The sequence below is a fragment of the Sinocyclocheilus anshuiensis genome, unplaced genomic scaffold (assembly GCF_001515605.1).
Source record: "Sinocyclocheilus anshuiensis isolate Anshui unplaced genomic scaffold, SAMN03320099.WGS_v1.1 scaffold1037, whole genome shotgun sequence".
In the NCBI taxonomy this organism is placed as follows: domain Eukaryota; kingdom Metazoa; phylum Chordata; class Actinopteri; order Cypriniformes; family Cyprinidae; genus Sinocyclocheilus; species Sinocyclocheilus anshuiensis.
The window spans coordinates 539363-554577 of record NW_015555773.1 but is presented as its reverse complement, the minus strand read 5'-3'; the positions used below and the strand labels follow the sequence as shown (position 1 = coordinate 554577).

Sequence of the window (15215 nt, the reverse complement as noted above, 5' to 3'; positions counted from 1 at the left end):
CGTGTAATATTCTGCAATGGCCAAGTCAATCTCCTGATCTCAACCCGATTGAGCTGCATTTCACTTGCTGAAGACAAAACTAAAGGCAGAAAGACCCACAAACAAACAACAACTGAAGTCAGCTGCAGCAAAGGCCTGACGAAGCATCACAAAGGAGGAAACCCAATCTTTGGTGAGGTCCATGAATTCCAGTTCCTTGAATTAAAGCTTAAAGTCTGCACTTCAATTTCATCTTGATTGTTTCATTTTAATTCTATTCTGGTGGCATACAGAGCCAAAATTATGAAAATCGTGTCAGTGTCCAAATATATATGGACCTGACTGTAAATCTACACTGTTATTTTAAATCATTTACCCAGACACAGATTGTTTAAAAGACATCAAAACAGTGCTACTCCTGAAAGAAACAACACAATATCAATGCCTCTCACCCAGCTTACAACATAGTTTGTGAAATGACAGACAGTCGGGTAAAAAAAAAGGTCCTTTGGTCATGCAAAACAGTGGTGAAACATTGTATGTGAAGATAGAAAACTTCAAAGAAAAAAGAGATTAGCATGAGAGACAGAGGGCAAACACCGTCTGAAAAGATGAAAAATACATGTTAAGTGGGAGGAAGGTAAAATTACAAATGCCATCATATTGGAAAAAAAGGAACCTGTGATTTAACAGCCTTCTCCACTTAAAAGTTACATTTTTCATCTGGGGTAATTTGGGCCTAGCCATCTTTGGTGAGTGTTTTGATAGTGAAAGAAAGTGGAAGGAAAGAGGGGGCCGGATGAATAAAACATGCCACGTCTTGATGAATGATCTATGATGCTACAGAAATTTACTGCAGCAGAAGGAAATGGAAAGTGAGAAATGGAAGCCTGGGATATGGGAACAGACACCTGATCAACACAAAGATTTAGACATACGGTTCGACACACATGGGAATACAACGAGAGGATGTGAAGACAGTGAAATAATATCGAGATGAATGCAAACACACATACGCCCAGAGTAAATGAATAAAGATAAGCAAAGACAGGGTGAAGCTGTACAGCCGCTTGGGGGATGGCTGTTAAATGTTTCCTCCTCACTGGCTTTCAGATCCTGAAATCTGCTTAAACATCTGGCCCACTGCGCTCAGAACACACACCTTGTGACGCTAGACACAATCACATCTCTCTGTCTCTCACTCCCACTCTGAAAGATCAGAAATACACAAACGCACAGTCTTAGAATATTCTATTTCCTTTTCAATTTGCCTTTCATGCAGCAGCAACGGGAGCAGGGAGCAGAGAGGCGAGAGCTTTTTGACACGCTCACCAAATGGTGTGTATCGAGTGGCTTCAATGGCTGCCGCCCATGCACATCCAGCTATAAGCTGACAAGGCTTTAGCTTGAAATATATAATATTATTTAGTGAATTATATTGCTTTAGCTAAATTATGTCAAACTAGTTCTGGCCACTTTGCAGCTCTCTGACATACAGTAGGTTTTATGTATTTCTGGAGCTTAACGCTAACCCAGCCTTTCTTACTCGCATTCAACATAAGAAAAAAAGCAAACTCAACTCCTGGTGTGCATATATATTCACATAAAGATGCCTCACACCCACATAACTAGTTATACAACCCAGCTATGATGGCAGCCAGAGACTGTATGAAGCACAGGATACATACAGTATGTAATACTCAGGAGAAATCATATCGTTCAATATGTAGGCTGTAGTTAAAAGGGTCAATCGACTGTTAATTTACAACTGTCTACAACATTCATTAGCTTGACTATCCTGAAGAAAAAAAAAAAGAAAAAAGCATAGTGTTTTTTTATTTCAAACCATAAAACATTTTAATTATATCAATATAAACTACAATATATATTCTGTATATATATATATATATATATATGTGTGTGTGTGTGTGTGTGTGTATACATAATTATAGAATTTAAAATTTTCATTAAAACATACAACAATACAACAATATAAATGCCATATAAATAATTTTTAATTGGACTATAACATCATTTAATAAATTATATTTAATACTTTTGAGCAAGGATGCAATAATAAAAAGACTCCTGAAAAAGTATCATGGTTTCCACAAAAATATTAAAGAGCGCAAAGGTCATATAAAATTCATTTTAACATAAACAATAACATACATTATTATCATTATTATATAAAGCAAAAATGGCAAACATTTACATAAATTCAAGTCTTTCCCATTTCAAGTAGATAGTAGCAGTATTTGCATGGCTGGAAATAGCTGCTCAGGGGCGTTAAAAATATGGCTGCCAAGGGACTTTGTGGTAGATTAGTGGCTAAAGATCTGGACTAGTAAAATAAGGTTGTAACTCCAAATCCACTAAGTGGGGATCTATGATCTGGAGAGTCCCTATAACTGTGGAGTCCTCAAGCACTGCTCTGGGGAAATGACATTAGGTTGCTTTACATAAGAAAGCATCGTCTAATGAACACAAACTTCAAGTTTAACTTCAAGTGCAACGAAAATCCAGTACAACCCCCTGACCCTGCCTTACAGCTATCATTACAGCCGAGGATTAGATCCAGTCTAATAAAACAGCTAAGAGAGAGCGTGGTCTGGGGGCGGGATGCCTCGATGGGAAAATGGGGGCGATGTAGAAGCCATAATGGTTTCTCTGCCAGTTTGTGCCTTCCTAACACTATTTCTCTTGACAGACTGAGAGGATGATTCACTCACTCCAGCTTCACAGTGGGCAAAAACAATGGGCCAGGAGCTATGATAAAATAGTGTCTGTGGCTTTTAGTGGCCCTGACCTGAGAACAGGGAACTGGCCAGGAAAATGGATGTGCCGTCTACAAATAGAATTTGCTGTGCCTTTCAAATGAATGGTGCTTTGTGAGCAATCTACACTGCCTGAATCTAAATTGGAGTTCACCTTAAGAGTCTATAGGCAGATCGGTGGTTTTAACAAGCAACCTTACAGACAGGGTCCAAAATTAATGCGTGCTAAATCAAGTAAAAACCAAATGCAAGGCACCCACCACTTGGCTAATCACTTCATTAGGAACTGCCACATAATGCTGCGAGTAACACACTGACCTGTTCTGTTTGTCACAATTATTAAAGGAAATTATTTTAAGTATTTAGTATTTGCTTTTGACTGTTCAAATGCGGAGTTTTGCGCATCATGTGTGTGTGTGTGTGCGCACGCATGTGTGTGAGAGAGAGAGAGAGAGAGACACAGGGTCACATCACAGTGGAGTCAGCTGTCTTAACCGTGGCTTGTGTACTGCAAACACATACCAGCTTCATCACTGTGTCTGTCACGCGACTCTGTTCGCCTTTCGGGCTCTGTCTTTACATTTATTTTGAAAGATGAAGCTCGCGATTATGGTAAGGGCCGTTACATTTCTGACGAGTGCTTGCGGTGTTCGGCCAATCACAATGCACTGGGTCAGCTGGCCAATCAGAGCAGACTGCGCTTGTCGGAAGGAGGGACTTTGTAGAAAACGAAGCGTTTGAGAGAGGCGGGGCATAGAGGACCTACAATAATGTACAGTATTTGAAAAATAATGTGTATTTTGAACATTAAAGCATGTCAACATATTCTGTTACACCAAATACACAAAATAATGATCTTTAAAAAAGCATCATATGACCCGTTTAAACATCGCACATTTCTCTGGGTTAAAATTAGATTGAGCGGCCATGTAAAGTTGCTAATACTTACATATTTCAGATGATAAGCCATATTTGAGGTCGATGAATTCGCCTGTGGATTTTTTTTTCTGCGACTAATAAAATTTTAGTTCGACCAAGCCTCTTCTGGTCAACTAACGATTAGTCGACTAATAGGGGGCAGCCCTAATTATAAGTATTACAATTCTTTAAATTAATTATAATTTAAGAAATTACAATGTGTTTTATGTGTATTAAGCAATTCTCAGCACTTGTAATTAGAGTATATTACATTTAATAATATTCATAATCAGGTTAGAGTTACTTTTTTATTGATTACATATTCATATAATGGCAGTCAATCATTCATAATTTATTGATTCTCCCTAATTCTTCTTTTTCACATTCGCATGTTTACAGTTCAGTGTCACTTAATGGTCTAATTGACATGCAGGTAAACAAATATTTATATTTTTAGTGTTTAAATTATTTTTATTTTACAATTTTATGATTTAATTAATTGTTAGTTTTTTTTTATCAACTCACAAACCCACTGCAGTTCTTTATTAAGCCCAGTTTGGGAAACCCCGGTGTAATGTAATGTTTAATGCATTTTATGATGTTAATATCAAAATGTCTTGTCTTTTCTCTTTGCTTTTTTACAGTATATCAATATTTTACTTTTAATGATGCTTGAAAAAAAGTTAGATTAAAAAGCAATCTAATTAGATTGAGCGGCCATGTAAAGTTGCTAATACTTACATATTTCAGATGATAAGCCATATTTGAGGTCGATGAATTCGCCTGTGGATTTTTTTTTCTGCGACTAATAAAATTTTAGTTCGACCAAGCCTCTTCTGGTCAACTAACGATTAGTCGACTAATAGGGGGCAGCCCTAATTATAAGTATTACAATTCTTTAAATTAATTATAATTTAAGAAATTACAATGTGTTTTATGTGTATTAAGCAATTCTCAGCACTTGTAATTAGAGTATATTACATTTAATAATATTCATAATCAGGTTAGAGTTACTTTTTTATTGATTACATATTCATATAATGGCAGTCAATCATTCATAATTTATTGATTCTCCCTAATTCTTCTTTTTCACATTCGCATGTTTACAGTTCAGTGTCACTTAATGGTCTAATTGACATGCAGGTAAACAAATATTTATATTTTTAGTGTTTAAATTATTTTTATTTTACAATTTTATGATTTAATTAATTGTTAGTTTTTTTTTATCAACTCACAAACCCACTGCAGTTCTTTATTAAGCCCAGTTTGGGAAACCCCGGTGTAATGTAATGTTTAATGCATTTTATGATGTTAATATCAAAATGTCTTGTCTTTTCTCTTTGCTTTTTTACAGTATATCAATATTTTACTTTTAATGATGCTTGAAAAAAAGTTAGATTAAAAAGCAATCTAAAAGTAATCTGAAAAGTAGTCAGAATACATTACCTAAAATGATTAACCTAATTTACATTACTAACTACAATTTTCATCATGTAATCTGTAATCAGTTTACAATAGTTTACAATTTGTTAACTATTACCAGCACTGTATATTTATAATGCAAACATAAAAATTGTGGTAACTAAGAAATGCTTATAGCCAGTAAATGCTCTTGGTTCATTGGTGTGGAAAGATTTCATTTTGGACGCTGCTCACAGAGGATTGTAGTATAGATGTGGAATTTCACCCTATTACTTAAAGTTATGAATTTAGAATACCATTTATGCACAGTATTTGAAATAGGTTAGACAAAGCTTCATTAAAATGCCACAAGACAGACGCACAGACAAAAACAACCATGACCCTCTGCTGAAGAGCTGAGCTGGTAATGTTGGTGCACTGCTGTAGGGATTCTTGAAGCAATAAATTGCAGCATGCAAGAAAAGCCTCATTCTGACTACACAGCACCACTCGAAACATCACATGACCTTTAACCCGGACATCAGATTTAAAGTGAGACTATTTTCACCTGATCTAGCCCCTATCCTTTCCTCATTCAATCCTGAGGTTCCAATTACTTTTTCCTTTGCTTCCCTTCTCTATTTCTCACTCTTCTGTCACCTCTTCCATTCAACCTCTATGTCTCACCTTCATTACCTCCATGCAATTTCACAGCGCGGATCCATTGTCCTCTGTGATTGTATTGTCCATCCGTCCATTTCTTCCTCCCCCCCTTTCACAATCTCTCTATTGTAAGTGAGATGAACATCGCACTCTCTTTCGGCACATTATCCTCATATCGTCATCCTCATCAGTCTCTCTCCCTCTTTTTTTGCAGAGTGCTTCTGTTTAACCTTCATTTCACCTCCCCTACTTTTCTCTCCTATTGGTCCTGAGAGAAGGCTTTTTTGCTGACCGAGAGCTCTCTTGATAAAAAAAAAGAAAGCCCTGGACCCAGACATCGGTATCAGAGCTGCTCAACCCTTACACATCAATGTCTAGGCTTATACATCTTAATTTAAAATGTTCTGAATCTACAAATATGCAAATCAGGAAAAAGATTTCCCTTGAGCTCAGATCCTCAACTGATTTGTCAATGAGAAATATAGAGGGAAAAAAACCCTTGGATCATTCAGTTAACGCATTCCACACACTTTCTACAGCACATTCCACACATACATACGTCTACCTTGTCGTTTGTCCCTTTGGGTTAGACAGTGGGCTGTAGATCAGCATTAATGGCATGCTGTCACTGCTGGCTAACTGGGACATCAGCCTCAGTGGCTCATAAATAAGCCATAGCAGTAGGTGCTAATGGGTTCATTTAAACTCAGACTTGCGCTAACAGGCCTCCGCTGACTGGCGTGGGATCATGGGACAAATGACTAATGTGGGAATACACGGTCATGGTCCCAACACATAGGAACTCTACAACCACAGTGAACAGACAACAGCATAACATTAAGGAGACAAGGAGTTCAACCAAAAGTGAAAATTTTCATTATTTTCATAGAAGATATCTGAAGACAACATCGGACCCCATTAATTTTCATTGAAATCATTAAAAAAAAAAAAAAAAAAACATTTTCCTGTTCCACACAATTCAATTTAACTCTTTGGTGAAAAACAAAATATTTTCATGAATTGAAATACAGCTAAACTACATTTATCTGTTTAGTTGAGCAGTCTGACATATCAATTTCTTCCTCAACCAATGGCATAAGTTTGAGGAAAGAAACTTGTTTGGAAAAAGTTATTTTTCCAAATCCATTTTGTTGTTGCATGTGGTGCAGAAATTATACACTTCACCTTTAAGCTTTTGCATTGCATAAAAATTGAATATTCATAAACAATTTAGGGGACGAAGTTAGAGGAATGAGAGCTGGCAATAACTGATGGATGAAAAATAAAAAAAAAGGGGAGAAAAATGTGCGTGAGACACCTCAATCAGTAAAGGGCGACCCCTGTGAGAAAAAGCAGGCCCAAATGGAAGACCTCTGGAGAAGCAGCCCAGAACCTGAAAGGCAAGACAATTCATTTCACACTGGCTTACTCCAGATGTAGCACACTGCTGATTTACACACACACACACACACACTGTTTCATATACTGCTTCCAAAACCAGAGAGGCAAAACAGAGCACATGGGCTCCCACATTGGCTGTCAATACGGTTTACCGCATTTCCATCAGTAAGTGGGAGCAACAGCAGCAGATGAGCAGCCAATATAGGCTCATTAATCATTGTGATTGGTGAATGAACTCTGTCTCTATGCCATCAGAGCAGGAGGGATAAACACCTGTGTGGATGAGCAAGCGGCTGGCCAGATGTTGAAGGAGTTTAAGGAGAGATGTTGAACAGAACGTGAAGAGCACATCTGTATATGGAGAGAGAACGAGACCGATGACAGTACTCACAGATGATGTGTTTTTCCATGAACTTCAAAACCTTTTGATCAAGTATTTTGCTTTTATGCTTGAAATAAATTTAGTAGACAAACGCAAATTCAAATTGTGCCTACATATTTTTATAAATATATATTACTGCACAAAACTTCAATAGATGTAACTAACTTGCCATTTAATCAGATTAAATCAGATTAAATAATAAAAATAAAAGATTATAGATATTAAAATTTGAATAGCACTTTTCACATATACAATACAACTCAAATGGCTTCAAAGATCAGAAATTTTTTTTTACAAAATAAATGAGAATAATTCAAATAAAAATATATAAATGCAAATCGTGCCTGTACATTTTTTAATATAATAAAAGTAATATATATAAATATATATAAAACTATAATAAAATTGTTTTTCTTTATTACTTCACTACACAATTCCCATACTTCCATTTATGTTCTTCCTTAGATATAATAATAATAATAATAATAATAATAACAATAACAATAAAATTATTTGGATAGCACTTTTCTTGCATAGAATGCAGGTTAAAGAGCTTCACAGATTAGAATATAAAAACACTAACAAATCTTAAAAAATATAGTGAGCCTATGACTTCATTATTGACTTTATTACTACATTCTACATTTGATAAGATATTATAATATGGTTTATCAAACATTTGACTAGTAGTGTGAATGAAAAATTACGAAAGGAGTGAGACCGGGAGAGATAAAAAAAAAAAAAAAGTATGGCATTAAACTGACCTTCAGAAAGACAAACTTCTCTTTGATCTGGGAGCAAGAGACAGACTTTAACTCCAGTTCAAAGCTTGCCTACTCTAGACTCAACAAACCCTTTAGGAAAAAAAAAAAAAAAAGGCCAGCCTGTTTTGCTAACGTTCCTCCATCTGGATGGAGGCCTACTCATTTTATTTCTGTTTGTTGAAACACAAGCGTCATCATGTATTAGCCCCACACAAACACGCTTTGAAGTTTGTAAGAGGTCACGCGCCCAAACAAAACCATGAGTCCCTGATCAAAACACATAGAGAGACAACAGCAGAACCAATAGCAGAACTTCCACCTGCACGATTCACCTGGAGCCTTTTTTATGTGTGTGTGTGTGTGTGTGTGTGTGTGAGATGTGTCGACCTGCAGCTGCATTTGTGCAAGCGGCACTGTCAGTGTCAGACTGAGAGCTCTGATTGAGCCTCGGCCAACCCGATGAATCCCTTTCAAATCAACATGTAGCCTTCCAGATGGGCACCAGTCACTATGTTATAACGGGCCATGATCCAGGCCTAAAGGTAGGGATGTTCAATTAAACTTCAAAACTTTAAATTCCATTCTTAAGTCCAAAAAACTAAGTAAGCATAAGAAAAATATTAAAAAAAAAAACATAAAAAATGTTAATGATTCTAAACTTTTGACCTATGGGGTGAAAACGTATTTCTTTATGCATTCATTACTTCATGCAATAATTCACACTACCACTCAAAAGTCTGGAATCATTAAGATTTTATTTATGTTTTTGAAAGAAGCTCACCAAGGCAGCATTTATTTAATCAAAGATACAGTGAAAACAGTAATATTTTGAAATATTATTACACTTTCAAATAACTGATTTCTATTTTAATATACATTAAAATACAATATATTCCTGTAATGCTGTAAAGCTGAATTTTTCATTACTCCAGTCTTCAGTGTCACATGATCCTTCAGAAATCCTATTAATATGCTGATTTGGTTCCTTAAAAAGGCACAATATGTAAGGAGCGTGTCCATAGTGTCATTGTGTCGCCTGCCAATGACGTCATAACCCCTCGATTTGTTTTGTAGAAAACATGGAAACACCAAAGACGCTTTAATATGTTGTGCGTTTTATTAGACAGGTGACGACCGCACAGAGTAGCATTACAACAGAACTTTCAAACGTATCTAGTTTGATAAAATAAAGCGCTGCTTTACCCCACATACGCACGACCGGAAGGAGCGGAAGCGCTAAAGTGTAGCATAATAAAAGCTCCGCTGCTTTCAAGACGTGTGTCACTCTTGTCTCTCATTAGCAATTGCTTCAGCGGCCTCGTTTCACTTCAACGGCTTTCCGCCTCACTATATATATATATATATATACACACAATTGTTTAGTGTGTGCATATACATATATACAGGATTTTATTAACTTGTATAACTTCACCAGACCTACAAATCTCAATTTTAAAATTGCCTGACATTTCAAAGTTTTCCCATGACTTTGTGTCTTGAGCACAAAGACATTACTAATGAGTGACCAAGGTTTATCCATGCAATCAAATCAATATTTCATTTCTCATAGGGATGCCAAACACCAGAAAGCCACACACACACACGCACAGGAAGTAGCCATTGAGCCCCATTCCCAATCTTCTGCACATGCTGGGTTTAACAGCAAATGTGACAGTATGCATCAATCTACGGGTGGGAGCCGAAGGAAATGTGGTAGAAAGTGTGAAAGCGACTGGAGCGGGATATGATTTCAGTATCAATCACACTTTGTTCTTTTTGTCAGTGATGGTGCATCCTGAGTCCCGTCGGATTGCGTCGGCTGTGGGGATGAAGACGACAACTCCCATGATTCCACACTCACGGCATCATCAAACTACACCTTTGTTTGTTTTGAATACGCGCCCTCTAGCGGTGAAAACATATTGTACCTTTAAGAAACACTTCTTATTATTAATGTTCAAAACAGCTGTGCTGCTTAATATATTTTTGTGGAAACGATACATTTTTTTTCAGGATTCTTTGAAGAGAAAGTTCAAAAAGTGATGGTGCATCGTCCTCAGTGCGCCGTGGCCTGTTTCTCCGCTCCTGTCCTCATCGATCCATTTGCTTCAACAGCTCCTGAGCAAGCTCATCAATCTCTCTGTGTTTCTCTCCCAGACTGCACTATCAGGACATCACTTGTGTGGGAATGTGCAACAGCATGTGGACACACGCACACTCACACACAAAAATGCAACACCCTTCTCAGATGGCCATATGTTGTGCATTTAACAAATAAGCCAACACATTGAGCCTCGCATGCAGGGATTACATGTCCGTTTCCTGGCACAATATCCTTTTCCCCTTGTTACTGGTTTAATTGACATGCTAAGCTCACTCTTACCCTTTTTCTCTCCATTCCTTTCCCTTCAGCATACCTCTCACCTCTAAAACAACTCTCTCTGCTCATATTCATCTCTCCCTCTTCACCGCTCTCTTTAAATCTTTCCTACTTTCAAGGCAGGAGTGAGAGAGCAGGTGAGCGAGTGATTTACAGCATCTATATGAAGGGAGCTTTGGATCACTTCATAAATCTCTGGCTGCACTAATGGCCGCTCATAAGGGCTAAGGCCATAAGTGTCTGGATTTCCTGACACACTATTTTAATAGAGCCTCAATAGCATCTTACCAACACACACACAGAACAACTTTCTCAGCACAGCCAATATACAACATAAGATCAAAAATAGAAACTGTGTGGCAGCTTTTGCACAAATCCACGGTCATGCAGGACAGGATCTGATGGATATGGCCTCTTTACCTCAGTGGCACTGCCTGGATTTATTGTAGGAAGAGGCTCAGATGTTTTGCAAACTGCTACCACACTTCATCCATCTTTCCAATGCTGTACAGCAGAATCAGAGCTGATGCTGAGATGCTGAGAAATGCTTACTGATAGGTTTGTGATTATTTGTTTGAGGTTAGTGTGCAGACGGCGCTCTCCTTCTCTCACCTTGTTCCTCTCAAACAGCTCACATTGGATGGTCTTGAGGTCGGTGTCCAGGGCGCTGGCAGCCTGCCTGCGTTTGCGTGCCAGCTGCTCCTCCAGGTCTTCCATCTGGGTGCGCAGCTTTTTGTTTTCCCTCTCCAGAGCCAGCTTTTCCGTCTCCAGACGCTCCCGACGACCCCACTCTGCTGCGTTCTCCACCTGCAGACGTTCCATCTGCACACACAAATTCAGTAAGATAGTGAGGAAAGAGGGAGAGTGACAACACATTACAAAACAAAAAGTTAACAAGGACAATAATAAAGTAATTTTGAATGTAAAGGCTTACTCCCAACATGAACAAATTTTTAGCACAATTTTAGCATAATTAACTAAAAAACAAAATATTCATCACTCCGTAACACTTTACACTGAATGTAATGTTTACAATGGTCTAATACTTTTTTCATGGAGCATAGATGATTGGATTTTATTCATTTATTTATCCATGTCTATACACTACTACAGTTTGTGGTCAGTAAGTTTTTTATGCTGAAAGAAGTCCTCTATGCTCACTAAGGCTGCATTTATTTAATTAAAAATACAGTAAAACAGTAATATTGCGAATAATTAACATTAAAATAACTTTAAAAAATGTTTTTAAATATAGTTTTATTGTTCATGTAGGAATTTCCACCACTTTTTCATGCACAATGCTTCTATTATCTATTTTTTATTCTGTTAAATTCAGTACATGAATATATAAAATGACACTTTGAAATCCACACAAAAAAATGTTTTATGATGTAGGTTAGGTATCCAAACCAGCTTATTAAGCTGCTTTGGAACAATTTGTATTGAAAGAAGCACTATTCAAATAATCTTGACTGAATTTACTGCAGTGTTCACAGGAAAACACTTGGTCGCAAAAAAGTTGCACTTGGTCTAATTAAAATATACTAAAATGTCTGAAAACTCCTAATGCAAATACTGTGTGCAAAACTTGTAATACATAAAATATGAAGAGACAGCACATCTCTTGCGTATCAGGAAGGACTAATGCTGCATTAGCACACAGGACACCTATTAGCCCAGAATGATGTTGAACTTAAGTGAAGGGCTCTCCATGATTTCCCAGTTCTGACCTGCTGCTAAAAGCAGTTTAATGGGAAACCATCTCTTCCAGATTCACCTTAAGTGCTGGCTGACTTTCCTGGCATACCCCAAACTCTCTCCAGACCAACTAGTCATTAATATTTCTATAATGTCATTTGACTGCTGATATGAGGCAGTGCGCCTCGATTCCTGAGCACAGAGATGAAGGGAGGTCACTGTGGGGTTTTGGAGATGAGGGGATGCAAACGATCTGAGCCGACACACGGGAGTGGCGGCGCTCTTTAAGGAACCCATCAAAGTGCATAATGTCACTCTCTCCTGCCAGGTTCATCTCAGCAACACCCCCCTGCTAACACTGCATGCTGGGAATGTGTTAGAGCAGCGTTCTGTCATTACGCCAGCTTGACGAACAGAGGGACTCGGTGCCTGGTGTCGTGCTAGTCGAAACGCAGGAAGACAGCGGATGGATGTTTAAAGCCCTAAGGGTGTTTAGCTTTGATGTAGATCACAGTGTGTGTCCTGGGGTGACACCGGACCGGCTGGGCCATGCAAAACAGTGCAGTATGGATAGGAAACAGAAAATGTACATGCGTTTCACCTCTGTACGGAGCTCTGCCAGTTTTTTGTCCATGCTGGTACGAGCCCCCAACTCGTCCTCCAGATCTTCAGACATGCGGCCCAGCTCATCCTGATGCACCTCTTTCAACAAGTTCAGCTGTGTGAGAGATCGAAAAGACAGAGAGAGTCAGCCTTTTATCTCGGAACTTCTGATCTTGAGTAAAACTTTCTTTCCTTTGCTTTGTTAGAGATAATCTATGGTATTCAAATAGACTACTCTGTCTGACTACGCCAAACTACGCAATACTCTGAAGATGCCATTGGTATTCAAACAGATTTAACATTCTGATTGTGAATGAGTCTGGTTTTTAAACTCATTTCACAGTTGATGAAACTCTGTGAAACTGCGCTAATTTTATACGACTTGTACCGACATTCTGCGGCAATACGGTCTAGCACATTTGCCATTAAGGGAAAGGGGCACTACGGTCAAAGTCTAATCTCTCAGCAGCGTCTCACACTCGACGCACTGTGACTCAAACTCAGTGATTAACATTCGCTGCAGGTCGTGAGCTCACACAACTGGGCTGGGGACAGGCAGCTCATCTATTAAACTACTGAGTGTGGTGCACACTCTCTTCCTACTCATCATCTCATGGTATTCATGCACATCCTTAGGGGTTGAGGTTATTAAAAAGAGAAGCACATCTCTTCCTACTCATCATCTCTCTACTATACGCTTATGACGAGGTCTAGGTGTATGATGGTGAATCAGTCCCTTATTCTCTCTGTGGAAGGCTTGTATTGAGAGTGAAAGTTTCCCTGGGCCCAATCAGTGCAGCTGTCTTTCATAAAATTGCCTGACTGAAAGAAATCCTGAGAAGCAAAGTCTAATCATTCATGAACAATGCCAGACTGCCTCGATCATGTGTAACAACTGCCCCCTGGTGGTGCTCTATCAGAGATGCACCCATTACACCACCCTATACCATTTTAAATATTTATTTTATTTAGTATGGATATATTTGACTGAATTAATGCTCCTAATGATCTTTAAAAAGTTTCTGGTTAGATACTTGAATTTTGTTTAAAAAAGGAAAAAAAAATAAAAAAACACTAACACATCATTACAAATATAAGTTTGTGTTTATGTATATTGTTAGTAAGAAATTTTGAAAGCCTTGACAGAATTCATGCTTATATACAATTAAACAAAATATAGATACAACAGGTTCACACAACTTACTAAAACTTAGTTTAAAAAAAATACACCACCATCGGAAAAGAAAAGTTTGTCAGAATAATTTTTTTTTTAAGAAATTAATACTTTTTATTACAGCAAAATACATTTTATTGATCAAAATTGATAAAATTCTATTTCAAATTAATGCTGTCCATTTAAACTTTATATTCATCAGAAAGAAAGAAAGAAAGAAAGAAAGAAAGAGGTTTAAATATCACAGTAAAACCTCTAAACGTTAGTGGTTCTCAATTGGAAAATATCAATTAGCCGAATTGTTTTCAAATTTAATAATAACAACTATTTCTTGAGCATTTCTTGAGTTCTGTTTAAAAGGGAATTACATTATAAAGTTAGAAGAAAGAGTGCAGAACAACTAACAACTAAAAAAAAAGTCCAGGGACAAAAAATATAAAACCGTTGTAGACTTTTTAAGATTTTGGTTAATGCATAATTCTGTTTATTGCATAGTTTTGATGATTATTATTTTTATTTTCCACATTTTAGAAAAGTAGCAAAGAAAGGGTAGGTGTGTCCAACTTTCTGCCAGTTATTATGTCTCTGAAGCACATATGACTGTATTTGGAGGATATTGTAAGGCTAGAATATGACATCTGGAAGTGAAGGTGAAGTACTGGGTTTTGATGAAAAGGCCACCAGAGCACTCACCCCAGTGCACTCACCATGCATTCTTCCTACTGATGAAAGCTCTGACTATAAATTGCCCAGAGGAAATTGGACAAAAGGCCAAGGATTTCATGCTCTTTTAACACGGAATTGCTGGAGATCAGTTCCTCATGAGAATATCATGTGTTAATGTTCCTGGCTTCAGCAATTCATCTGTTATTTGTAAATCAAACATGACCCACAAGGCACAAATAACAAATACAGCGTTGAAGCCAGAATCCTAATGTTGACAATTAAGGCTCAGCAATTGGTGTCTTGACTTGATGCCCAAAAGCAAAAACAAATTGCTTAAAATACCATAATTCAATAAATGAAGCCAGTAAGTTAAATGTTCCACAGCTGCTACAAAGCTATTTGGCTTTGA

The 15215-nt window shown here is 37.5% G+C and overlaps 1 protein-coding gene across 4 annotated transcripts in view; it reads right to left on the bottom strand.

Annotated features, from left to right (window-relative positions):
* ccdc102a (coiled-coil domain containing 102A) overlaps positions 1-15215 on the bottom strand; it is an 80134-nt gene that overhangs the window by 24599 nt on the left and 40320 nt on the right. For all 4 annotated transcript variants that reach the window (XM_016468400.1, XM_016468403.1, XM_016468401.1 and 1 more), the window contains exons 5-6: positions 12965-13081; positions 11278-11487 (exon numbers count right to left, since the gene is read on the bottom strand). In XM_016468400.1, coding sequence (XP_016323886.1) covers positions 11278-11487; positions 12965-13081 — 327 coding nt within the window. The remainder of the gene's footprint in view (positions 1-11277; positions 11488-12964; positions 13082-15215) is intronic.